At 41.5% G+C, this 26,758-nt stretch overlaps 1 protein-coding gene across 4 annotated transcripts in view; it reads right to left on the bottom strand.

The window, feature by feature from the left end:
* armc9 (armadillo repeat containing 9) overlaps window positions 1–26,758 on the bottom strand; it is a 135,236-nt gene that overhangs the window by 94,750 nt on the left and 13,728 nt on the right. For 3 of the 4 annotated variants that reach the window (XM_008120017.3, XM_008120020.3, XM_016997141.2), the window contains exons 8-10: window positions 24,078–24,235; window positions 18,869–18,967; window positions 4,397–4,432 (exon numbers count right to left, since the gene is read on the bottom strand). In XM_008120017.3, the coding sequence (XP_008118224.1) occupies window positions 4,397–4,432; window positions 18,869–18,967; window positions 24,078–24,235 (293 nt within the window). The remainder of the gene's footprint in view (window positions 1–4,396; window positions 4,433–18,868; window positions 18,968–24,077; window positions 24,236–26,758) is intronic. The other variant, XM_008120018.3, reaches the window with a different exon arrangement.

Here is a 26,758-nt window from a genome sequence, read left to right on the forward strand (position 1 = left end):
TAATGTGACCACGAGAAGGAACAGGACCCCGGTTGGCGGCTCTTGGATGGATTTTTTGACCGGGTTGGCGAGCCTCTCTACACCCGGTCGTTGGCTTCCCCCGCCGGCTGTGTGCCAGTCGGCTCAGACGTCTTCGTCTCCGTGGAGGACGCCGCCGCAAGACGGGCGGCAGGCTTCCCTTTGGCTGGGCACTCTCTGGCGAAGTGGCCCCCGTTCCCGCAGTACCAGCAGAGGTTTAAGCGTTGACGACGGGCCTTCTCGGCGGCATCTAGTCTGGGACGCACATTGCCCAACTGCATCGGCACCTCCTCGCTCCCTCTGGGGTATGGGGTTGGCGGTGGGGGTCTCCAGACCGGACGTGGCTGAACGCTGGCGGGAGCGGGGGGTTTTGCCCCGGCTCTACCGCCCTGGCCTCGAACCCACTGTTTCCTGTTGGCAATCATGACTTCAGCCCGTAAACATTGATCAATGAGTGCCTCGAGGGTCTGGGGAGGATCCACCTTGGAGATTTCCTCCAGCATTTCGATGTTGAGACCCTCCCGGAATTGTCCTCTAAGGGCTACATCATTCCAGCCGGTGTTGTGGGCCAGCACTCGGAACTCGGCTATGTACTGAGACATGGGTCTGTCTCCTTGGAAGAGGCGGCGGAGTTTGTGACCGGCTGCCTCCAAATTGTCCTCGATTCCCCAAGTCTCCTTAAGGTGGTCCAAGAAGCGTTGCGCTGATCTTAGGTGTGGAGAGGCTTGGTCGAACAGTGCCGTCGCCCAGTTGGCCGCTGGCCCGTCTAGAAGACTGTAGACCCACGCCACTTTGATGTCTTCTTGGGGAAACTCGGCAGCACGGGCCTCTAGATAAGCTTGACATTGGCGACGGAAAACATGAACCTTAGAAGCTTCTCCAGTAAACTTGGTTGGCAACGCCATGGCCGGAAGACGGATTCCGCGTTCCTTCAAACCCTTTATTTCCCCATCCTGTGCATTGAGCTTATCACGGATTCGGTCCACCTCATCCTTGTCGATGGTGTAGGTAATCGGCTGGCCGCCCGGTCCAGGTCCGGCTCCGGTAGACATACTGGCCGAGGTTAATTGGTGCTTAAGGTGGCGGAGTCAAACTGTCAGGACCCAGGCTGCAAGGCACCAATAACCATACACAGAGGCCAGAATCTATCTAATATCTTTATTGAAGGAATATATAAAGTTAATAAAAACAAGTGTAGAAAATAGTCCAGAATTAGACCTTTCAGGAAAGGTCAGAATTAGTCCAAAAAAGCAATGTCCAATAAGAAATATTAAGGTCCAAAGTTGTAATCCAATAACCGAAACACTCACTTTGCCAAGCAAAGTGAGGGGAGATGACAAGGTCCTTTAGTCCATGAAACTTGAGCGAGGCTAGGAAATAACTTGATACTTGAAACAAGGCTTGAACGTGGAACAAGGTAACTAGGAACAAGAACAAGGTCCGTGGGATAACTTGGTAAAATCCGTGGTACAAGGCAAGGATTGGTTCTGGGAAACAAGGCAAAGTCCGTAGGTAAACAAAGGCTGGGAAGCAAGGCGAAGGCTGGATAGCAAGGCAAGGCTTGAGCGAGAGCGAGGCTTGAATCGGAGCGCGCTGTCCAGACACGACCCGCTCCGTAGGCTGACGAATTGACTCCGCGAAGTTACTACGCGGGTAAAACACCTAAATAGAGTCTAACTTTCCCGCCGAAGCAGTTCTCTGGGAATCAGAACCGAAAGCTAAACTCTGAGACCAGATGTGAGACTCCCCAAAGATTCTCACGAGAAGCAGTCTTAATTGGCCACATTCTTAGCTGCAATCCTCGCACTCCTGCGCGAAGCTGATTCCAAACTTCTCTGTTGTTTACAAAACTCCCGCCGCAAGAACACGGGAGAAGTAGGCTCTGGGCTTGTTTGACATACTTCTGGGAGACAACTTTCTTGCAGGTGCAAGGTTCCCAGATCTGCCTGGGAAAGATCTGACTGAGAAGAATCCAGTTCAGACTGGGAAGGTAAAAAACCCAAGTTTTCATCTTCATCAGGAATTACAATGTCCTGAGCAGGACTACAAGGCCCATGGGTCATCACACCTTGCAGCTTCAAAAACTCTAAAATCAGGACAGTAAATAAATTACAATACTCAGAAAACAAGAGAATTCCAAACAGAAAACAATCAGGGCCAGCTAACATCTCCTAACAAAGGATTCCTCCAGTAGGAAGCAACCAGGCTTTGAAGCTGCAAAGCTATTTAATGCTAATCAAGCTGGCCAATTGCAACATTCACACTTGCCTCCAACAGACAAGAGTTCTTTCTCCCACCCTGGACATCATTCCACGGCTATATAAACCCCGCTTGTCTAGTTTCCAACAGACCTCACAACTTCTGAGGATGCCTGCCATAGATGTGGGTGAAACGTCAGGAGTGAATGCTTCTGGAACACAGAAAACTCACAGCAACCCAGTGTCCCCCAATTCTTTGCAGCATATAAGAGCACAGAAAGCAATGTTTCTCAATTCAAATCCTCAGAACAGCATTTATGCTAATATACAGATTATTGCAACTGCAATTTAGCTAAAGAATTATCCTTGAAAGATTCACAGGTGGGTCTCTTCTGACCTATAGCATCTTACACTACACTAAAGCCACAATTTCCATATTTCTGTATTGTAAGTGCCTTGATTACAGCCTGCTTTGATTACAGCAAAGCTCTTTATGTGGAAATGCCTTTGGAAATTGTTCAGGAATTTCAATGGGTTCAAAATGCCGCAGCGAGATTACATGCTGGGAAAGGGTATGGGGATCATATAACCTTCTTGCTGAAACAACTCCACTGGCTGCTGATTCATTTCCAGGTAGAATCTGAGGTGCTGAATATGACATTAAAAGCCCTATTTCTATTGAAATATGGCTTGAAAGACACTTAAAATGTAGTAATAAATTAGTATGTAAAATAGAAATTTAGGTTTGTGTTCAGAGGTTTTTTAAAAATAGCATTATGCTTTTTTAAAACACTGCATGCTGCTTTGAGCCACGTGATGAGAGAAAGTCAGGCAAATTAAGTAAATAAATAGATAGATAGATAGATAGATAGATAGATAGATAGATTACAGTAGAGTCTCGCTTATCCAACATAAACAGGCTGGCAGAACATTGGATAAGTGAAAATGTTGGATAATAAGGAGGGACAAAGGAAAAGCCTATTAAACATCAAATTACGTTATGATTTTACAAATTAAGCACCAAAACATGTTTTACAACAAATTGATAGAAAAAGCAGTTCAAAACATGGTAACGTTATGTAGTAATTACAGTAGAGTCTCACTTATCCAACATAAACGGGCCGGCAGAATGCTGGATAAGCGAATATGTTGGATAATAAGGAGGGATAAGGAAAAGCCTATTAAACATCAAATTAGGTTATGATTTTACAAATTAAGAACCAAAACATCATGTTATACAACAAATTTGACAGAAAAAGTAGTTCAATACGCAGTAATGTTATGTTGTAATTACTGTATTTACGAATTTAGCACCAAAATATCACGATATATTGAAAACATTGACTACAAAAATGTGTTGGATAATCCAGAACGTTGGATAAGCGAGTCTTGGATAAGTGAGACTCTACTGTACTATATTGATGAATTTTCCACCGAAACATTGCAATGTATTGAAAACATTGACTACACAAACACTGACTACTAAAAACTTGACTACAAATAAAGATAGAATTGCATAAAATGAACTTCCAGTAACAACATTGTCGGAAGTTAAATCCATAAAAAGTTCAGTCCTTGCTATCTAGAGGAACAGCTGTGGATCTGGGTGGGAGGCAGACTGCGTTGGATAATCCAGAACGTTGGATAAGCAAAGGTTGGATAAGCAAGACTCTACTGTATATTCTGATCTCATTGCCATAAGTACGTAACTGTGCTTATCAGTGCACCTAAAGAATCTTAAGAATATTCATGCATTTTAAAACATAGAATACCATTTTAATACAAAAACCTATATGCAAACATTCAAGAAGAGGCATTCGCTTCAAATGTAAAGGAGATGACTTCTTTTTAAGACAGTATCTGCTGCAAAATATGCATGCATCGCCCTCCAAGGACGAAAACATAACAAGGAAAACCTTTAGGTTCATTCATTCACAAATTTAAGCAGATTTTACATGTTTAATGGATTTGATAGTCTTATTCCTTAATACTCTTCACTGGCTGACAGGCCTACTTCCGTGTTTTCCCATGCAAGCATTCCGAATGGCCATATATTTTGCCATACAACAGCGAATAAAAGAAGGACTGCAGGTAACAAGCGTGAATTAATGACAGATAAAGTGAGAGGATGCACAAGACAAGTGGAAAGGTTTTAAAAGGAAGAAGATGTAGGAACTTACATATCCATCATCACAGGGGCTCATACAGCAATATCCCTTTCGGGGGAAACATTGAAATAAAAGAAATGGGGGAAAGAGTTAAGAGACATCACACAGAAATAGATGGTCAGCAATTTAAAGAGAAAGGTAACAGGTATGTTCACAACAAATTCAACTTTACTGAAGAGACAAAACAAAACAAAACAAAGAGATTTTGGGAGGAAAGGTGCACCTCTGTGTTGATCGCATAATGCCTGCACAAACGGCAACAATGCGATTGCAGGTATGAGCAAACTTTGTCCGGGTGTTTTGGACTTCAACTCCCACCATTCCTAACAGCCTACCGGCTGTTAGGAATGGTGGGAGTTGAAGTCCAAAACACCCGGAGGGACAAAGTTTGCTCATGCTTATTCTACTGGTTTGGGAAGAAGGAGAGTGATCCCTCACCTCCTTGCATCCATCGTGACTTGAAATGATGTTCCAACAAAATGGGTCAAGGCTTTGTGCTCGGTCTGCCTTCCTTCAAATTACTGAGCAAATACATGAACCAGAATAGGCTATTTGCTAGTGAAGCCATTTCATACTGTGATATCCTTAAGAGTTAAAAGCTAAGTCATATAGTCAGAGAATTGAAAGGATGCATCCAGTCTAACCTGGCAGGAAGACACAATCAAGCCCTCCTGGCAGATGACCGTCAAGCCTCTGTTTCAAAACCTCCAGAGAAGGAAACACCAGTGGGCTCCCAGGTGGACTATATTCCACTAGAGTTCCACTCCAGTTTACAATGGTGTGAAATATTTCACTTTAACATTGTTCCTTACCCTTCGGCTCATTATTGAAATCATCCCCTGTCCCATTTTTGATTGTCCTCATATACAGTAGAGTCTCACTTATCCAACATAAATGGGCCGGCAGAATGTTGGATAAGTGAATATGTTGGATAATAAGGAGGCATTAAGGAAAAGCCTATTAAACATCAAATTAGGTTATGATTTTACAAATGAAGCATCAAAACATCATGTTAGACAACAAATTTGGCAGAAAAAGTAGTTCAATACGCAGTAATGCTATGTAGTAATTACTGTATTTATGAATTTAGCACCAAAATATCATAATATATTGAAAACGTTGACTACAAAAATGCGTTGGATAATCCAGAACGTTGGATAAGCGAGTGTTGGATAAGTGAGACTCTACTGTACCTCAGGTACCCCTTCCAGAGTTTATACTTTTATCCTTTGCATGTCCAGTTGTTATTATTATTCTGTTGTTTTAACTAATTGTTGTTATTGTTTATGTTTTATGTATTTATAATGCTTAATTTTACTGGTTGTATTTTAATCTGTTGTCGTCTGGGATAGTCCCCATGTGAGCCGCCCCGAGTCCCTTCGGGGAGATGGTGGCGGGATACAAAAATAAAATTATTATTATTATTAAATTATTATCCAGTCTGACCCTCCTTCTGCTTTATGCACAGATGTCTATTGTATACAGCAAAATGGAAAAAAGGGAAAGTATGGTATATAATATACTATAAAGTAAGTTATAGTTCTATACTTTCTCAAGTGATATAATCACTTATATATTACTAGCTGTGCCCGGCCACGCGTTGCTGTGGCGAAGTCTGGTGGTATGGGAAATAAAGTATTGAGGAATTGGTGGTAGTTAAGGTCAAGGGTAAAGGTTTTCCCCAGACATTAAGTCCAGTCGTGTCTGACTCTGGAGGTTGGTGCTCATCTCCATTTCTAAGCCAAAGAGCCGGCGTTGTCCGTAGACTCCTCCAAGGTCATGTGGGATGACTACATGGAGCGGCGTTACCTTCCCGCCGGAGCAGTACCTATTGATGCACTCACATTTGCATGTTTTCGAACTTCTGGGTTGGCAGAAGCTGGAGCTAACAGTGGGGGCTCTCTCCGCTCCCCCAATTCAAACCTGTGGCCTTTCGGTCCAGAAGTTCAGCAGCTCAGCGCTTTAACACGCTGTGCCATCAGGGGATATTATTTCCTAAAGGTTGTGAATATACAATATTTCTGATTGGTTTTGTTTGTTTGTTGGAGGCAAGTATGAATGCTGCAATTAGGAAAAATGATTAGGATGTAATGGCCTTGCAGCTTTAAAGCCTGGCTGTTTCCTCCCTGAGTGAATTTTTTGTTGGGAGGTGTTAGCTGGCCCTGATTGTTTCCTGTCTGGAATTCCCTTGTTTTCAGAGTGGTGTTGTTTGCGATATTTTATGTGCTTCTACTGTCTGTGGCCCTGAGAAAACAGAGGATTTTCCAGACTTTGATGATGGGAATACTTTGTTGGGAGGTGTTAGCTGGCCCTGATTGTTTCCTGTCTGGAATTCCCTTGTTTTCAGAGTGGTGTTGTTTGCGATATTTTATGTGCTTCTACTGTCTGTGGCCCTGAGAAAACAGGATTTGTCAGACTTTGATGATGGGAATACTTTGTTGGGAGGTGTTAGCTGGCCCTGATTGTTTCCTGTGTGGAATTCCCCTGTTTATTTACTCTCCTGGTTTTAGAGATTATATTGTTCTGCATTATTCTATCCCAGTAATTATTTCATATTAAAGAAGAATCTCACTTATCCAACATTCGCTTATACAATGTTCTGGATTATCCAACGCAGTCTGCCTTTTCATAATCAATGTTTTTGTAGTCAGTGTTTTAAATTCATTGTGATATTTTAGTGGTAAACTTGTAAATACAGTACAGTAGAGTCTCACTTATCCAACATAAACGGGCCGGCAGAACGTTGGATAAGCGAATATGTTGGATAATGAGGAATTAAGGATAACCCTATTAAACATCAAATTAAGTTATGATTTTACAAATGAAGCACCAAAACATCATGTTAGACAGCAAATTTGGCAGAAAAAGTAGTTCAGTACACAGTAATGCTATATAGTAATTACTGTATTTATGAATTTAGCACCAAAATATCACGATATATTGAAAGCGTTGGATAATCCAAAAATGTGTTGGATAATCCAGAACGTTGGATAAGCGAGTGTTGGATAAGTGAGACTCTACTGTAAATACTACATAGCATTACTGCGCATGGAACTACTTTTTCTGTCAAATTTGTTGTATAATATGTTGTTTTGGTGCTTAATTTGTATAACGATTACCTAATTTGATGTTTAATTGGCTTTTCCTGAATCCCTTCTTATTATCCAACATATTCACTTATCCTGCCGGCCTGTTTACGTTGGATAAGTGAGACTCTACTGTATATTTCTAATCTTATATTATCTGCTTAGAACTGGATTATATGAGGCCCCTTCTTCACAGCTGTATAAAATGCACACTGAAGTGGATTATATGGCAGTGCGGAGTCAAGATAATCCAGTGCAAAGCAGATAATATAAGATTATAAATGGGTTATATAGCTGTGTGGAAGGGCCTTGAGTCTACACTGCCATATAATCCAGTGCAAATTAGATAATCTGTGGAAGAGACCTAAGTGAGGCCTAAATCTGCCTGTCCCCTAACTGAAACCTGGCTGTCCCTTGGTTGCTAGGCAACCAAGTGGGCAGAGATTAGCCCTCTAAACTGGCAGCAATTGGATAAAAAAAATTATTGCTCTCCCTCTAATTAGGACTTTATTTTTCTTTTCTTTTTGTTGTATCAACCTTGAGGCGTGGATGATGGGTTGTGTTGTCAAATTTTGAGGTTGGGGGGCCTGTAGTTTTGTTGTTTTGTGAATTGCCGTGATGCCATCACTCTTTTAAATATATAGATGATTGTAGTATCAGTTTATATATTCCAACTGTATAGATAAGTACATATTTCAATGTCCAATTTTAACAAATATAATTATTGGTACTTAAAGTAGTCTTATTATAGTCTTGATAATATTCTCAAGGTTTGTAGCACTCTTCTTCAAAATCGATCATTCAAAGTAAATCAAAGTTCCATGTCAATAGTAACGAAGAAGGATAACTCCCTGGTTAAAGGAGTATATTGGTGGATTCCAGAGTTTATACAGTATATGGATCCCGAAGGTAATTTGGCATCCATTGGGGTTTGGTTCCAGAACCCCCTGTGGGTAGCAAAACTGTAGATGCTTAAGTCCCATTAAATATTGCGGCACAATAAAATGGTACATAAACAACAATATCATGGTTTGCTTCTTGGATTTTTCTTTGGGGTGTGTGTGTTATTTTCAAGGTATGGATAGTTGAATCTGTGGATATGGAGAGATTTCTGTAGTTAGATTAAATGTTTTGGAGGAGGGGTGCTGCAATTTGTTTAAAAGAAGAAAAATGTTTTGGTGGATGATTACTTGTTGGTGGGGAGCAAGCTAGAGAATGCAGAGGAATCCCAGGCTGTGTTTTGCTCACCCATAGATGACATGGAGACATGTCTCACCAAACTCGATGGGAGGTGTGCAGCACATCACAGCCTCACTGGAGGCCCTTGACTCACAGGGCCTTCTGTTGCGCCCCACTTTCCTGTCCTGAAACCCTTACTGACTCAGAAGTATGTCATCATCATGCAGGAAAGGTTCAGCACAGCCTTCCTTCCCTGAATTCTAAAAATCAAAATGCCAGGACGGGAGGTTTCCTTTCTGTATTATCTGAAGGCTTCAACAACAGAATTTTTTTTCTGTGTGTTTATCATGGTCAGCTGTAGTCCAGGCCAAAGATCTCTGGTGCTCTTTGTGGATAGATGTTCATAGGGAGAGATTTACTCTTTGATCCCACAGCGGTGCCCCTAAAAACTGGCTTGACCCTAAGAAGAGCTAGCCACCAACATTCCTTACATGTCTCCCCAATCTTGATTTTTAGCCCAATGGTTCATACTTTTTCATTGTTTGGCAGCTTCCTTATCTGGCTGCCCCTGACTTGCATCCCTTCTCCCCACAGATCTCCTGCTCAGAATCCTAACTATATGGGCTGCTCTCATAGAGATCTACCCACCTATCCCTTGATCTCTAACTTTTCTGCAGCACTGAGAGTAACTATGGCAAAGAAGGAAAGAGATGCTTGTAAAACATGTGCTGGTAAGCATTCAGCGCCAGTGGGAATCCGCTCAAGAGACGGCATCTAAAGTCTATTCCTTGAAAGTGTTTGGGGCAAACAAATGGGAGTTGCCGGGTACTAAGGATGGGCCCTGCATCAACTTCTGCACAGTCAAAGCACTGAATCCCCATAGCAAGACAAATGTGACATAGCTATGTTTAAATATCTGAAAGGATGTCATATCAAGGAGGAGGCAAGTTTGTTTTCTGCCACTCCGGAGACCAGGACACAATGGAGCAATGGATTCAAATGCCCGGAAAAGAGATTTCACATAAACATTAGGAAGAGCTTCCTGGTGGTAAGAGCTGTTTGGCAATTGCATTTGCTACTTTCTAGGAATCTGGTGGAATCTCCTTCTTTGGAGGTTTCTAAGCAAAGGTTGGATGGCAATCTGTCAGGGGTGCTTTGATGGTGCTTTTCCTGCATGGAGAAGGAGGTTGGACTGGATGGTGGTCGCTGGAGTCTCTTCCAACTCTAGGATTCTATGATTCTATCTAAAATAAACAACTAAGTAAACTGTGCCACTGGAAATAAGAATTCTGCACTCTCAAAGAATTTTTTTATTTTGCTCCATCCCACAGCTGGAGGTCTGCCTTCTGATGATATGTGCCTTGATAACATCCCTCGATACTGACAATCTCAATGTGATTCCTATTTCAAAGAGCACAGAAAGAGTGGGAAGGGTCTTCCTATCCTTGGGGATCACATCGTATCACACAAGATATGCCATATATGGCACATACATTTCTTATAACAAGGTGCAGTTACACATGGCAAAGTTCGAAGTCCAAGACCCACAGCTTTAGACTATTCTCCTTGATATCAAAGTCCTAACTATTTGGCTTATAAGGAAAGGACAGATAAAGTAAGTGGCCCATATCTACAGTCTTCAGTTGAGCAGTCAAACTATAATCAGTGACCATTATTTTCTATTTGTTTTGTAAATGACAAGAGGAGCACCAGCCCATTCTAGACATCGTTCTATGTGAAAATTAAAAGGTTTATGCAGGAAAATTATAAGGAGAGATCAAACACCAAAAAAACCACAAAATATTATGTGGCTGTACTCAGTTGTGAAAACAAAGGAAGCAAGGCCCAAAATAATACCTGCAGTAAGGTGCAGCAAGAGAATGTATTTGCTTGAGTAATCGCTATCGGTTTCACCACACCTGTATCCAACCTTTCGTTTCCAAAAAGGTTATCCAATACCACAAAGTCTCAGTCTGCTGAGCTTCAACAGCAGAAACGAAAGAAATGGCAACAGGCCTGTCTGCACGCTCTCAGCTAAAATATATGCATAGTAAAAGGTGCATACTGAATGTTATAAAGAGTATAAATTCTCATATTTTCCCAGCCCTTTTTTACTGCTTTACGTAACACATACCACTTGTGCTAACAGAAAGGATAACCAAAGAGATATGTAGTATATCCCAGTCACTGAAACTCTCTTGAAAGCTGCATCCAGGAAATATCCTGGCAACTTTCTTAACTATTTTCTGCTTCTCTTTCTTAGGGATACATCTTTCCAGTTTTGCACACCACAACCTTCTCATCTCATCTTTCCTCTCCTTTACTACTTTCTGAATTTTAAGCCTTATTTAGGCATGCTGACATACTGAAATTCATTTCTACACCATGGAATGCTAGTTTTCAACCTTTCCACACTGGAAAGTCTAGGTAAAACACAGAAACCTAACATAATCCCTATGGATTTGCCAGAAGCAAGTATCAATGGGAAATATCCTCTCTGAGTTAAAATAAAAATCCAAAAGCAACAACTCTAAACTCTTAGGGAGATAAATAAGCAAGAATTCACATTGGTCCAAAACCCAAAGTCAGGTCCCAAGAAAGGTATTGCCAGACCAAAGGGATCCAAAGGGGATGTAGACAAGCTAGAACATATCTAAAAATTGGAAACCAAGATGGTCCAAGGCAGTGGTTCTCAACCTTTGGGCCCCAAGGTTCTCAACCTTTGGGCCCCAAATAGGCAAACAAGTTGTCCAGGAACACCTGGCCGCTCTAAACGAATTCAAGTCACCAGGGCCAGATCAACTACATCCAAGAGTACTGAAGGAACTAGCGGAAGTTATTTCAGAACCACTGGCAATTATCTTCGAGAGTTGTTGGAGAACGGGAGAAGTCCCAGCAGATTGGAGGAGGGCGAATGTGGTCCCTATCTTCAAGAAGGGAAAAAAGAACGACCCAAACAATTACCGTCCGGTCAGCCTCACATCAATACCAGGCAAAATTCTGGAAAAGATCATTAAGGAAGTGGTCTGCGAACACTTAGAAACAAATGCGGTCATTGCTAATAGTCAACACGGATTTACCAAAAACAAGTCATGCCAGACTAATCTGATCTCTTTTTTCGATAGAGTTACGAGTTGGGTCGATACAGGGAATGCCGTGGATGTAGCGTACCTGGATTTCAGTAAGGCCTTCGACAAAGTCCCCCACGACCTTCTGGCAAGGAAACTAGTAAAATGTGGGCTAGACAAAACTACGGTTAGGTGGATCTGCAATTGGCTAAGCGAACGAACCCAAAGGGTGCTCACCAATGCGTCGTCTTCATCATGGAAAGAAGTGACAAGTGGAGTGCCGCAGGGCTCCGTCCTGGGCCCGGTTCTGTTCAACATCTTTATTAACGACTTAGACGAAGGGTTAGAAGGCACGATCATCAAGTTTGCAGACGACACAAAACTGGGAGGGAGATCCAACACTCCAGAAGAAAGGAGCAGAATTCAAAACGATCTGGACAGACTAGAGAGATGGGCCGAAACTAACAAAATGAAGTTCAACAGGGACAAATGCAAGATACTTCACTTCGGCAGAAAAAATGGAAATCAAAGATACAGAATGGGGGACGATGCCTGGCTTGACAGCAGTGTGTGCGAAAAAGACCTTGGAGTCCTTGTGGACAACAAGTTAAACATGAGCCTACAATGTGATGCAGCTGCTAAGAAAGCCAACGGGATTCTGTCCTGCATCAATAGGGGAATAGCGTCTAGATCCAGGGAAGTCCTGCTCCCCCTCTATTCTGCCTTGGTCAGACCACACCTAGAATACTGTGTCCAATTTTGGGCACCACAGTTGAAGGGAGATGTTGACAAGCTGGAAAGCGTCCAGAGGAGGGCGACTAAAATGATTAAGGGTCTGGAGAACAAGCCCTATGAGAAGAGGCTCAAAGAACTGGGCATGTTTAGCCTGCAGAAGAGAAGGCTGAGAGGAGACATGATAGCCATGTACAAATACGTGAAGGGAAGTCATAGGGAGGAGGGAGCAAGCTTGTTTTCTGCTGCCCTGCAGACTAGGACACGGAACAAGGGCTTCAAACTACAGGAAAGGAGATTCCACCTGAACATCAGGAAGAACTTCCTCACTGTGAGAAGGGCTGTTCGACAGTGGAACTCTCTCCCCGGGGCCGTGGTGGAGGCTCCTTCTTTGGAGGCTTTTAAGCAGATGCTGGATGGCTATCTGTCGGGGGTGCTTTGAATGCGATTTCCTGCTTCTTGGCAGGGGGTTGGACTGGATGGCCCATGAGGTCTCTAATATTCTATGATTCTAAGGTGTTTTGAACTTCAACTCCCAGAAATCTCAACCAGCTTACCAGCTGTTAGGAAGTGTGGGAGCTGAAGTCCAAAACACCTGAAGGCCCAAAAGTTGGGAACTACTGGTCTAAGGTCTGGAAGCCAAGTCCTATGGAGAACAACTAAAGGAATTAAGAAAATTTCACTTGGAGAAAACTGAGAGGTGAAAGAATATCATGCAGAAGCTGAAAAGAGTACCAGAGACTAAAGTAAGAACCAACTGATTCTAGCTCCAAGAACAGTGTTTGCGTCCAGATGTTAGGAAGAACTTTTTGATTGTAAGAATTGCTCAAAAAATGAAATAAACTGCATAAAAGAGTGGAGGCCTCTCCTTCTTTGGATGTCTTTAAACACAGTTTAAGATGGATGTATTTCAGACTGGCTTTATCCTTTTCTGTCATACCTGGTTTTCTATCTAAAAACTAAAAGACAGCACCTGGCCATCCTCCAATCTGGACTCATGCAGCCCATTCTACCACTGTTTTTCAATGGATATGTAGACTAGGTGCTGTGTTATTTCTGGACAGAGGAAATATGTGATTCAATCAATACTGTGAGCAAAGTATTGCATTTTCCCTAATAAAGACTTCGAGGCCACTTGGACATTAGTCCATTCCTTCAGGGAACTTACTATGACCACTTTCCCAATCTGTTACTTTTCAAGCCTGTGAAATCTCTAAAAAGTTAAACGCTCTGAACTCTGAACTTCTTAAAATTAACAATTCCACAAGTAAACATCCCAGAATTGTTTTTTCTTTGAAGGTAAAGTATCGCCCTATTCCTTAATAGCCACCTGATTCATCAGTGCGTTGACAAACAGGTTTCTGTGAAAATTAAAACAAGAGCATTCCCTTCCCAGGGTCTTTGCAGTTTTCCGCTAAAGAGGAACTTGCTGCTTGCCCAACTGATGAGCACTACACAACTCGAATTTTAAACATTCTCTGTAAACAGAACACATGGACAAAAAGCAATGGCTCAAGAATTTCCCTTTCAGCAAATTTTTTTTTAAAGTTTCACCATAGATATGAGACTAATGTGAGTCTGACCTGCCTCTGAATCTATAATCACAAAAGCAACACATAAACACATATCAGGGACACACCTTTAAGCCCTCAAAGCAAAGCCAATCTCATGGGGAATTCACGTTATGCCCCCTTAAATGCAGGAACTTCAAAGACAAGCAAATCAAGGGTTTAACATTCTTTTCACGGCCACCTTTCTTCCTGGCTTTCTTACAAACTTCCAAATGTTCAAAAAGAGAGAAGTTATTTTTAAAAGGTATGTAACTTATTAGTGATGAGCATGAACAAACAGAGGAAATTTAGTTATCTAAATTTCTGGTGGTGGCACAGTGTGTTAAAGCGCTGAGCTGCTGAACTTGCGGACCAAAAGGTCCCAGGTTCAAATCCCGGGAGCGGAGTGAGCGGCCGCTGTTAGCCCCAGCTCCTGCCAACCTAGCAGTTCGAAAACATGCAAATGTGAGTAGATTAATAGGTACCGCTCCGGCGGGAAGGTAACAGCGCTCCATGAAATCATGCCGGCCACATGACCTTGGAGGTGTCTACGGACAGCGCCAGCTCTTTGGCTTAGAAATGGAGATGAACACCAACTCCCAGAGTCGGTCACGACTGGAATTAACGTCAGGGGAAACCTTTACCTTACCTTAGCATTTTAAAATTATTTTTATTAATTTACTTCATATTTTCCTGCCTTTCTCCCAATACAGGTACTAAAGGCAACTAGCAATAAAAATAAAAAATGCTACCTAAAAATAATATGAATTTATTTTTTAAAAAATATAAAAATTTAAAAAACCATTTGTGCTATTTAAACAAATCAAAATTAAAATGTAATAAAACTATATACGTGCCTAAATTCCGAATCACTCTGCTTTTAAAAATCTGCCCATCATCAGAGTATACATTTTCTTAAAGTAACTTTCTTAAAGTTTCCCCAAAAGTTACTTTTTAGTTAATTTTAGTTAAAAAAACTAGTTACATTTTAGTAACTTTTCAAAAGTAATTGGAAGGCTGTAGCCACTAGCTTATACCCCTCTCACTCAGCTCACTCGCTCTACACCTTCAACAATAGATAAAAATGGGATACAACTAAGTATAATAATAATTATTATCTCAATATCCACAACAGAATGCAAGCTAGTGCTTGAACCATGGGACATTCCTCCTCTGGCATTTAACTGCAAAACTAACTTTCAAAGTGTAGTCATGCTGTAAAAGAATGATACTCTCCTTCATAATTTGTCTTCCAAAGTCTACCAGACATGATCCTTTTTGGAGGCATGGAGTTTACTTATTGCCTTTATTCATCATTTAAGCATACACAATAGTGATTGAAATTTAAAGACTGGAGTTAGTCTGGAACATGAGTATGCAGAGGGACCTTTGCAGCACCTTAGAGACCAAAAGAAAGAATGACATTGATGGCATAAGCTTTTCACATCTGAGGAAGCAGACTTCATCTAAGAAGGCTTCTGCTACTAAGGTGCTTTAAGATCCCTTTGTTCATGTGTTCATGCACTAGTTCAAGGGACTGCTACTCTTGATTTTTAATCTGTTCAGAAGCCCAGGTGCTTCCTCATCCATTTTAACCTTACCTTTTATTGGCATGAATTACTTTAATGTGTTTTAATCTTGGGTCTACGTCTTTTTATATATGTGTCTTGATGGTCTTATGTTTTAATCTATGTACTTTATGTTGTATCTTGCCTTGAAGAGAGGCAGGTAACATAAAATTCATCATCATCATCAAACAGTTAATTAAGATCTTCTGGATGACTGCATTCTTCTCATGTGGAGCCACGAGAAAACTGTTGACCATGACGAATATAGAATCAAGTGCTAGCAATCTCGAAGAGGCTCTGCTATATCAAGGCAGCCAAGAACTTCTACATTGGGAAAGTGATTCTGCGTTTTCCAAATCTTAATGGAGTTACACAAGGCATTGAACCCTACCACTGAAATAAAACCACATCAACATAAAAAAAACAGCCACTATTGAATTACACTCTCTCCTCTTATTCCATGCACTGCATTTATCCCTGTTACGTATTCTTATTCCCAAGGAGCTCAAATGATTGAGAGTTCTACTCAGTGGCATCTGATGCAATTGAATAATTAATCCATCTCACTCCTGCTTTCAAATCCTCTAAAACAGGCATGGGCAAACTTTGGCCCTTCAGGTGTTTTAGACTTCAATTTCCACAATTCCTAACAGCCTACTGGCTGTTAAGAATTGTGGCAGTTAAAGTCCAAAATACCCATAGGGCCAAGGTTTGCCCTTGCCTGTTCTAAAATGTGTTCAGACCCAATTGTAGGGAGGTCAGGAAGGGTCACCCGAGGGTGGGCTGGAAAGGAAGTCCCAAGTCCACAAGTCCGAGGGGAAGCCCCGATTGAAAAGGTGTTCTACGACAATATACTCAAGTTATAAAAAGATTAACAGACAGGCAAGCTAATCACCTAAAGGAGGTTTTATGGTTTTATGTCCGGGATGCAATTCCTTGGTTTTATGTCCGGGTGCAATCCCTTTTCTCTATGGATAGTATGAAAAATCATAGAATCATAGCTTTGCTTTCCATAAAAACAACAGTTGTGAAGGAAGCTGAGGGGATTGCTGGGGCTATCTAGACTTTTATACAAAGGTCTAGCATATATATATGTATTGGTTACAGAACTACATTTTAATATGTTCGTTTATAGAATTTTTGCAATGTTTGTGTTTTAACGGTGCTGTGATTTGCCCCGAGGAAAGGCAAGTAAGAAATTATTATTATTATTTTATTATGACACAGCAAACAAGATAAATATGCTGGATTTCATATCACAAAATCACAAGTCGAACACTTCCCAAGTGTCTAGGACTGTGTGATGTATTTTCGGATGATGCGTGCAGATCCCAGTAGGGTGGCCTTTTGCAGTTATTATTATTATTGCCCAGTGTTGCCCAGGTGTTAGAGGGGTCACTCCACCTCTGCTTTCATATCCTTTTTCTCTTTCCTTCCCCTCTTACCTTCTCTCAATTCCTTTCATTTATTCCTTCCCTCCCTCCTTTTTTCTCCATTCCTTTCTTTCACTTATTTTTCTCTTTCTCTCTTTCTTTTCCTTTCTTTTCCTTTACTTTCCTCCCTTCACCAGCTATGAGAGAGCCTACCTCACCATGTCTCCAACATGGGTCTTTCCTTCCATCCTCCCTTCTCCTCATACACACATTACGGTAACTTTTCTTTCCCAGTAAAATCACAGAGGGCCACTTCACCTAGCAACAGCCAATCCAGTGACATCATAGAGAGCCACTTCACCTAGCAACAGACTTTGTGACACAGACAGACAAATAAACAAACACACTGACTTTTATATAGATAAAATAGGAAAGAAATAGGGTCTACCTTATCCCTATATACATAACGCATCAAGAGGAAGGCACGTCAAACCTATCATCTGGAAATTGACGTTCTCACTGCGAAAGAACATGTGGATCAAGAATGGGTCTCTACTGTCACCTATGGACCCACGTCCAAGACCCTGTACTTAGAAGGCAATCATACTCGGCCACAAATTATAGCCTATGATGATGATGACATTTGTCCAGAGCTATTTGCCCGCTGGTGAGAAGGCAGGGATCAATGCTCAGGATTTGGTCCCTTCAGATCAAGGTAGCTGATCTTCAGAAGCTGAGAAAGACAGGCAAGTTGGTGCATAAGGTAAAGGAATATTTGGTATATATCACAGAATACAATCCATCACCACCAGTGCATTATGGTAGGAAACAGAAGAGAAAACATTCAGGTTGCTCTGGGAAGGTTACGAAAGGTAAACATTTTTTATTGCTGCAGGTAATACATCTCAGATAAAAGAGTAGATAGACAAAAGGAGGTGAGGTTTGTTGTACCTCTGAGGATGCCTGCCATAGATGTGGGTGAAACGTCAGGAGAGAATACTTCTGGAACATGGCCACACAGCCCGAAAGACATACAACAAACCTGTGATCCCGGCCATGAAAACCTTCGACAACACAAAAGGAGGTGACTTTATTTTTGGTAGGAGAGTCCTTAATGCTGACTATTGGGTCTGCATATCAGGTCTCTTGAGGCAGAAAAACCACATAATACTCCATTCTAAATAAAGGGTAATAAAGCACTAAAGATTTCAGGGAAGAAGGGAGAAGTGACCTCTCCATGCAGGCAAGAAGCAAAACACCTTGAGCTACATAGATCTGAGAAGCAGAGGTGAAAAACTAGACAGTAGGCTTGGACCATGGTAATCCCTTTGTTCCCAATTGATCTCCATACAAGTGTTGAGGCTTCTTCATTCTCAACACAGAAGCTCTTTGGGGATTCAGTGAAACTCCTCAGATTCCAAAGGTTTCTGGAGAGGTGGCTGTTGTTCAGAGCAATATGAAAAAGGGTGGCACCCTTAGACTTTCTGTACCAGTCTAGAATCTTCAAATAAACACAAAGGCCTGTCTGTTTCCACCAGCTTTGATCTGGTTGGATTGAGTCATAAACCTGACCTTGGCCAAGACACTCCCTTGCATATCTCTGTTTCAGGACATAAAATGAAGATATATAGCATCTTGTCCCATGTTGCCCAAACAAGATATACACACACACCGAAAGAGCGCTCTGCAATATGTAAATGTTTCACAGGGCTCTTACACTTAAAGCTGACAGTCCATTTTATGAGAACTAGCAAAAAAAGATCTTGCTCAAGGACACGCGCACATCACAACTCCATTACAACCTTAAAGACCTTTGGGAGGAATTGTGCGGGCAAGGCTCACCTTATCTCTACCTATATCTACATATTCTCTGCAAGATAACAGCACTACTTTTAAACCCACACAACCCGAGAGAAGGTTATACTTACAGTTCCAGGCCTTGTGAAGTCAATGCTGTGGGCCACACTCTGCCTCATCTGGTTGCTAAACAAACGGACACAAACACTCTGTAGGTCTTCTGGGGTGATCTACATCAGGGAAACAATGAAACCAGTGGAAAGTTAGACCTCTTTCCTTTGACCAGACTAACAAGCCAAAAGGACTGAAAACCCCAAACCCATAAGGACAAGGGATAGCCAATTCTCATGAGAAATGCATAGGACATGGCACTGTTTTGAGTTTATTTCAAGAGGACTGCTTGCATGTTCTCTTTTATCAACTGTCCGAAGATTTTCATAATGCCTTACAATCTGGCCATAACTGCATCCAACTATATTGGACCCCTTTATATATAACACTTCAAAGCACAGGTTTTCATATTGTACGGTTGCATCCAGACTGACTGAAAAGTCCCAGATTTGCTTCCTGCTCTTTCTGATTTTACACAGGATTAAAATAAAAGAGAGGGAGAAAAAATCAAGAGAAAACAAGGAAGTGTCAGGACCCAGGCTGCAGAGCACCAATAACCATACACAGAGGCCAGAATCTATCTACTATCTTTATTGAGGAAATATATAAAGTTAATAAAAACAAGTGTAGAATATAGTTCAGAAGAAGACCTTTCAGGAAAGGTCAAATATAGTCCAGGAAAACAATGTCCAATATGAGATATTAAAGTCCAAAGTTGTAATCCAATAACCGAAACACACACTTTGCCAAGCAAAGTGAGGGGAAATGACAAGGTCCTTTAGTCCATGGAGCTTGATGCAAGGCTGGGGAGCAAACTAGATTCTTGGCAAACAAGGCTTGATTCAAGGCAACAAGAAGCGAGGAGCAAGAACAGGGTCCGTGGCGAAATCCGTGGCGAGGTCCGGGGAACAAGGCAGGGCTGGAACGAGAGCAAGGTCCTGGAAGCTGGAGTAGCGTAGTCCACACACAATCTACTCCCGAAGCTGACGAATTGACTCCGCAAGGAATCCTTTGTGGCCAACATCTATATAGGATCTTGTTTTCCCGCCAAAGCACACTTTCTCTGGGGAACAAGAACCGAAACCTATACTGTCCAGATGCGAGACTCCTTAAACTTTCCCAAAGGAAATAGACTTAATCATCTAATTGTCTGGCAGCTATCTGGGCGCTTCGGCGAGTCGCCTCCCGAGCATGCCTATCTTGATTATAATAAAGGCGGCGAGAAAATGGGGGAGATTTTTCCACAAGGCTTGTTTGGCTGACTTCTTGTGGACAAACATCCTGCAGCTGCAAGGGCTCCAAATCTGGCAGAAACGGTGGGAAACCCAAGTTTTCCTCTTCATCTGTCACAACAGTACTAGGAACGGGACTACATGGCCCATAAGTCATCACAGGAAGAAGGAAAAGGCAGAAACCTCAAAGATGTTCAGAAGTCAAGACTAAACCAAAAATATTGCTTTTAATCTTTATCACTCATTATTCTTTTTTTTTAAAAAAATTTTTTATTAGGTTTCAAACTAAAATTTACAGTGAAAGTGTGAGAACAACTGAGTTTCTAGAAAAAGAAGTGAAGAAAGTAGACATAAAGGAGAAGAAAAACATAAGATAGAGGGAGAAAAAAAAACACAGAAACTCGCCCCCAAAAAAATACAACACAAGGGATAATAATAAAAAATAAAAAGGTTGACTTCCATCTTTTACACAGATACTTTATAAAAGTTTTCTTTTCTACTTTTTCTCCTTGTTTCTTTATTTCTCTTCTTTCTACTTTGGTGTCGGCATCTTCTTTACCTTCAGTTTGTATCTACAAACCATCTGTTAAGATTAAATTAACACCTTAATTTGCATTTCTACCATATAATTTTTTATCAGGTCCCAATGCGTTTGCTTCTTTGGAATACCATAATTATTTCTTAATAGATACGTCACTCATTATTCTTTTACTCATTTCCTCTTCCTTTTTTTCTTTACCTCTCTTCTTTATCTTTCCTTTTTCCGTCATCTTTTTTTCTTATTATTTCATCTACTTTTTCATACTCTATTTTTAACCTGTATAGAAAAATTTAATAAAAACTATTTAAAAAAAAAAAAGAAATATTGAGAACTGGTCTCAAAGGGCTCTGAACATACCAGGAGCTGACACATATAGGGGTGAAGTAGAATAATATCATATTTGGAGAAATTTACATGGGAGAAATTACGGCCTTTTTGTGTAGTTCCTTCTGCCTGACCCACCCGCTCCAAAGTGATGCATTTTTGATTCCAAAACCTGAGGATGCTTATGTCCCATTATATACAGTGGCATAGTAAAACTGTGCCCTGTACATAAAATGCCAAAATTAAGATTAGCTTTCTAGATTTTTAAACATATTTTCAAACTATAGATGGTTGAATTTGTGGATACTCCGGAAGTGGTGACCCAGATTCCGCAGTTTCCTCTGTGAAAGCTGGCATGTGAGATTTTTTTTTTCTGGGAGTGAGAAATACTATTTGTTAAAATTCTTTTCAGGATCATGATGCTAAAATTCTATCCAATCCAAGTTCATAAAAATGCCATCTGATGAAAGTGTTTTTCATTTTCCAAACTCCAACCAATTTAGTTTGAGAAAGACCACCAATTCAACTAAATGGTGCCACCGCCTGGCAGATTCTAGGAAAAGCAAGTCTATGGTGAACAAAGAAGAGATTGCCCCATTGCTTGAGAACACACTATACGAGATACCAGACAGCCATGTTTGGATCATCAGCGGCAAACGTGGCTCAGCAAAGGGTTGCCAAGTGGGGCAAACTCTCTCCCTTTGTTCCACTTCCTCTGATACAGATCCTTCCACTATTACCGAGGCAACATGGCAAACAAAACAAAACAAAAAAACACCCTTCAACCTAATTATCTATTCATCCCTTTGGTGCCGGTGATATGATAAAATTTGCTTTAGAGGAAGAAAACTGACGTCAGGAGAAAATGTTGCTAGAAAATGTTACTAGATACAACCCAGAAACCATACAACACCCCACTGATTCCAATCATGAAAGCCTCCAACAATACAAAGAAAACACCCATTGTAAGCATGTTTTCTGGTCCTTAGGGCAGAACTCAGCAGGGGCATGTTCCCAAATCCACCTCTGCTGGGCTAATACAGGACAATGAGTATCCCTTATCCAAAATGCTTGCAACAGAAGAGTTCAGTGTTTCAGTTTGTTTATTTATTTATTTATTTATTTATTTTGCGATTTTGGAATACTTGGATATACATAATGAGACATTGTGGAGATGGGACCCATGTCGAAATACAAAATTCATTTACGCTTTATATACTCAAGGTTTTTGTTTTTTTTTTTTGCAAATTTTGGAATTTTAGAGTCTCACTTATCCAACATAAATGGGCCGGCAGAATGTTGGATAAACAAATACGTTGGATAATAAGGAGGGATTAAGGAAAAGCCTATTAAACATCAAATTAGGTTATGATTTTACAAATTAAGCACCAAAACATCATGTTATACAACAAATTTGACAGAAAAAGTACTTCAATACGCAGTAATGCTATGTACTAATTACTGTATTTACAAATTTAGCACCAAAATATCATGATGTATTGAAAACATTGACTACAAAAATGCGTTGGATAATCCAGAACATTGGATAAGCGAGTGTTGGATAAGTGAGACTCTACTGTACTTGGATACATAATGAAACACTATGGAGATGGGAGCCATGTCTAAATACAAAATGTATTTATGCTTTACATACACTTTATACATATAACACACAGTATAACCCGAAGGTAATTTTATACACAATACTTGTGTGCACGCAACCAACACTAATCTGTACTCTGTAGAAACTAACAGTAAAAAAATTCACTTTCTCAGCCATCCATGTGGATCATTTTGGATTTCAGAATCCTAGATAAGGGATACTCCAATCTGTATAAATGTGGAGATGAAGGCTGCTTTATTAATGACTTAGATGAAGGGTTAGAAGGCATGATCATAAAGTTTGCAGACAACACCAAATTGGGAGGGATAGCCAATACTCCAGAAGACAGGAGCAGAACTCCAAACAATCTTAACAAATTAGAGACATGACTGGCCAAAACTAACACAATGAAGTTCAACGGGAACAAATGCCCCCACTTAGGCAGAAAAAATGAAATGCAAAGATGCAGAATGGCTCGACGGCAGTACATGTGAAAAAGATCTTGGAGTCGAGGTGGAGAGGAAGGTGAACATGATCCAATGATGTGATACGTTGGCAAAAAAAAACCCCAATGGGATTTTGGTCCGCATAAATAAGGAGTCTAGTATCTAGATCCAGGGAAGTCATGCTCCTCCTCTATTCTATTCTGCTTTGGTCAGACCACACCTGGAATCTATGTCCAATTCTGGGCACCGCAATTGAAGAGAGATGTTGACAAGCTGGAATGTGTCCAGAGGAGGGCAACAAATGATCAAGGATCTGGAGAACAAGCCCTATGAGGAGCGGCTTAAACAGCTGGGCATGAAGAGAAGGCTGAGCAGAGACATGATCAGGGCAATGTATAGATATGTGAGGGGAAGTCATAGAGAGGAGGGAACAAGTGTCTTTACTGCTGCCTTGGAGACTAGGACACGGAACAATGGCTTCAAACTACAGGAAAGGAGATTCCACCTGAACACGACGAAGAGTTTCCTCACTGCGAGAGCTGTTCAGCAGCGGAACTCTCTCTCTGACCTGGAGGGATTGTGGTGGAGGCTCCTTCTTAGGAGGCTTTTAAGCAGAGGCTGGATGGCCATCTTTCGGGGGTGGTTTGAATGTGATTTTCCTGCTTCTTGGCAGGGGGTTGGACTCAATGGTCCATGAAGTCTATTCCAACTCTGATTCTATGTCACTGCCTTGGTCCTTTCACTACAGGCTGCTACTTCCCGGCAGATGTCAGGTGGTCCAATACCAGCTAAACAGTATAATTTCTCTAGTGATGTAAGGCACAGACATCCATTAAGGGCCACATCCACTGTTTTAATGTGGTGAGATGTATTCCACACTGGGCATGCGTACTCAGCAGCAGATTAGCCAAGCGCAAGGGCAGATGTCATCACTGTGTCTGGTTGCAATGCTCAGGCTGTGCTAGTCAGCTTTCATACGATATTATTTCTAGCACCCACATTTATTTAATGCTATAAATGAAATAAATAATGAAAATGTCCCAATGGGCAACTCTATCTGCCTGCTAATTCTGACTGACTCACCATTTTGCCACTAACTGTGGCCTCCAGGGAATCCACCAGTTCGGCCGTGACCCCAATCAGGTTGTGATAGTCGGCCTGGATTTTATTGAATCGCTTGAGGTAAGTCATAGTTTTGCGTTCAGACTCCACCAGCTGCTGATGAAGCTGCTGCAGCATTTCTATAGAAGAGAAGAAAGGAAATGTGTCAGTTTCACTGAGATATGAAGGACCAATCCAATTGTGTATTCTCCATTTGACTCTGGCTACCATCAAGTGGGAGCCCCTGATAGTGCAGCGTGTTAAAGTGCTGAGCTCCTGAACTTGCAACCGAAAGGTTGCAGGTTCGAATCTGGGGAGCGGAGTGAGCCCCCACTGTTAGTCCCAGCTTCTGTCAACCTAGCAGTTCGAAAACATGCAAATGTGAGTAGATCAATAGGTACCGCTCCAACGGGAAGGTAACGGCGCTTCATGCAATCATGCCGGCCACATGACCTTGTCTACGGACAACGCCGGCTCTTCGGCTTAGTAATGGAGATGAGTACCAGCCCACAAAGTCGGACACGACTGGACTTGATGTCAGGAAAACCTTTACCTACCCTTTTACTACCAACAAGTTAGGGGTAAAAGAATTGGTTAGAGTCATGCTTTTGGCCTCCTCTTTGGCTAATGATCCATTATGGCTACGAAAAGGCACAAAAGAGACACTTACTCCATTTTGCAGCAGATACTATAGATGTTAGGCAATACTACCAGCTTCACAACACAGGCCTGGCAAGGGGAATGTACTCGATCATTGTTAGACTACATCACCCTCCTTGGACTGAAACAACACACAGCCAGCAGATGGGAAAACGTCGGCTTCTAAAACAGGACTTGACAATTTAATGGTCTCGCTAGAACATTTTGTCTCAAAGTCCGGCAAACAATACTTGGTGCTCTTAAGATGGTGCTTATAAACAAACCTGAGTATTTACTGGAGACTGTTTCAAACCAAACCAAACAAGAATCACAGGTATCAACTTTTATCACAGAGCGTTAAAACAGAACTGGCACTTGCATTTCCCAGATGGAAACCCTTTATGGACGGATAACTTTAAAACCCTCCAATGTGACATAACAGTTTCTAAATTACGTACTAGAAGCACCGCATACTACCAAAAAGGTATGTGACTGATTGCATTTACAGATACTCAGTCATACAATTTTTCACTGCGGTGCCCTTTAAGGCACATAAAACACATAAATGACTTGATAAGTGGAAATGAACTCATGGCCTTCAGTGAAATCCACTGCTGCCCAGGAGTCCATTGGAGTCTCCTTTTCTGGAGGTTTTGAAACAGAGACTGGATGGTGGACTGTCGGGAATGCTTGGGTTGTGTGTTCCTACATGGCTAAGGGGAGCTGGACTGGATAGCCTGTGTGGTCTTTTCCAATTCTATGATTCTGCATGCAACTTTAGAAGATAGGGAAGAAAACAGATAACGAGAGATGGTTAGAATCCTAGAATTGAAAAAGGCCACAAGGACAATCCAATCCAACAGCTCTTGCCATGAGGAAGTTCTTTCCTAATGTTTAGGTGGAATCTCTTTTCCTGAGTTTGAATCCATGGCTCCGTTGAGTCCCAGTCCTCATGAGCTACAGAAAGTAAGCTTGCCATTTCCTCCTCGATAGAACATCCTTTCAAAAAATTTCAATATGACCATCATTCCCCTCTCAACATTCTTTTCTCCAAGCCAACCTTATCCAGCTTCCCAATCTGCTACTGATAGAACTTGGCTTCCAGATCTTTGACCACTTTGGCCTCCCTTCTCTGGACACATTTCAGAGCCGGGCTGTGGCGCAGCTGGCTAGTAACCAGCTGCAATAAATCACTACTGACCGAGAAGTCATGAGTTCGAAGCCCGGGTCGGGTTAAGCCCCCGACCATCAAATAGCCCGGCTTGCTGTTGACCTATGCAGCCCCGAAAGACAGTTGCATCTGTCAAGTAGGGAAATTTAGGTACGCTTTATGCGGGAGGCTAATTTAACTAATTTACAACATCATAAAACTGCCAGCAAAACACGAGGAAAGGAATGAGGAAGTACAGCCACTAGTGGACAGTGAAGCAACAGCTCCCCCTGTGGCCGGAATCGTGAAGCTGGAAAAAATGTTAAATGCCTCTGTGTATGTTTATATATGTTGTTTGTCTGTTGGCATTGAATGTTTACCATATATGTGTTCATTGTAATCCGCCCTGAGTCCCCTTCGGGGTGATATAGTAAATAAATACTGTAAATAAATAAATTATCCATAGCATTTTGCCAAGAAAACTTCATGGTAGGTTTGCTTTAGAGTTGCCATAAATCAGAAACAACTTGAAAGCACACAACTGGACACAGGGTTGGTCCAGGTAATGCATGAACAAAGCAGAAAAGAGTGGGACTATGACTTCCTTCAATCTGAACCCTATATTTCTGTTGATGCAGCCTAGAATTGCATTGGCTTTCTGAGCTGCCACATCTCACTGTTGCCTCGTGATAGGCTTACAGTTGACTAAAAATCCTAAATCTTTGGTAGATTTGATTAACAGGATGGACATAGGAGACTACAGTAACACGAACTGAGGCTTGGTTACAACAGACAACAGGGCCTTAAGGATAAGCAAAAAAGCCAAGTGGAAGCCATGGCTATTGTGGAAGGAAATAAAGGAAGAGGTGGCATT

This window comes from Anolis carolinensis, chromosome 3 (assembly GCF_035594765.1).
Source record: "Anolis carolinensis isolate JA03-04 chromosome 3, rAnoCar3.1.pri, whole genome shotgun sequence".
Taxonomy (NCBI): Eukaryota; Metazoa; Chordata; class Lepidosauria; order Squamata; family Dactyloidae; genus Anolis; species Anolis carolinensis.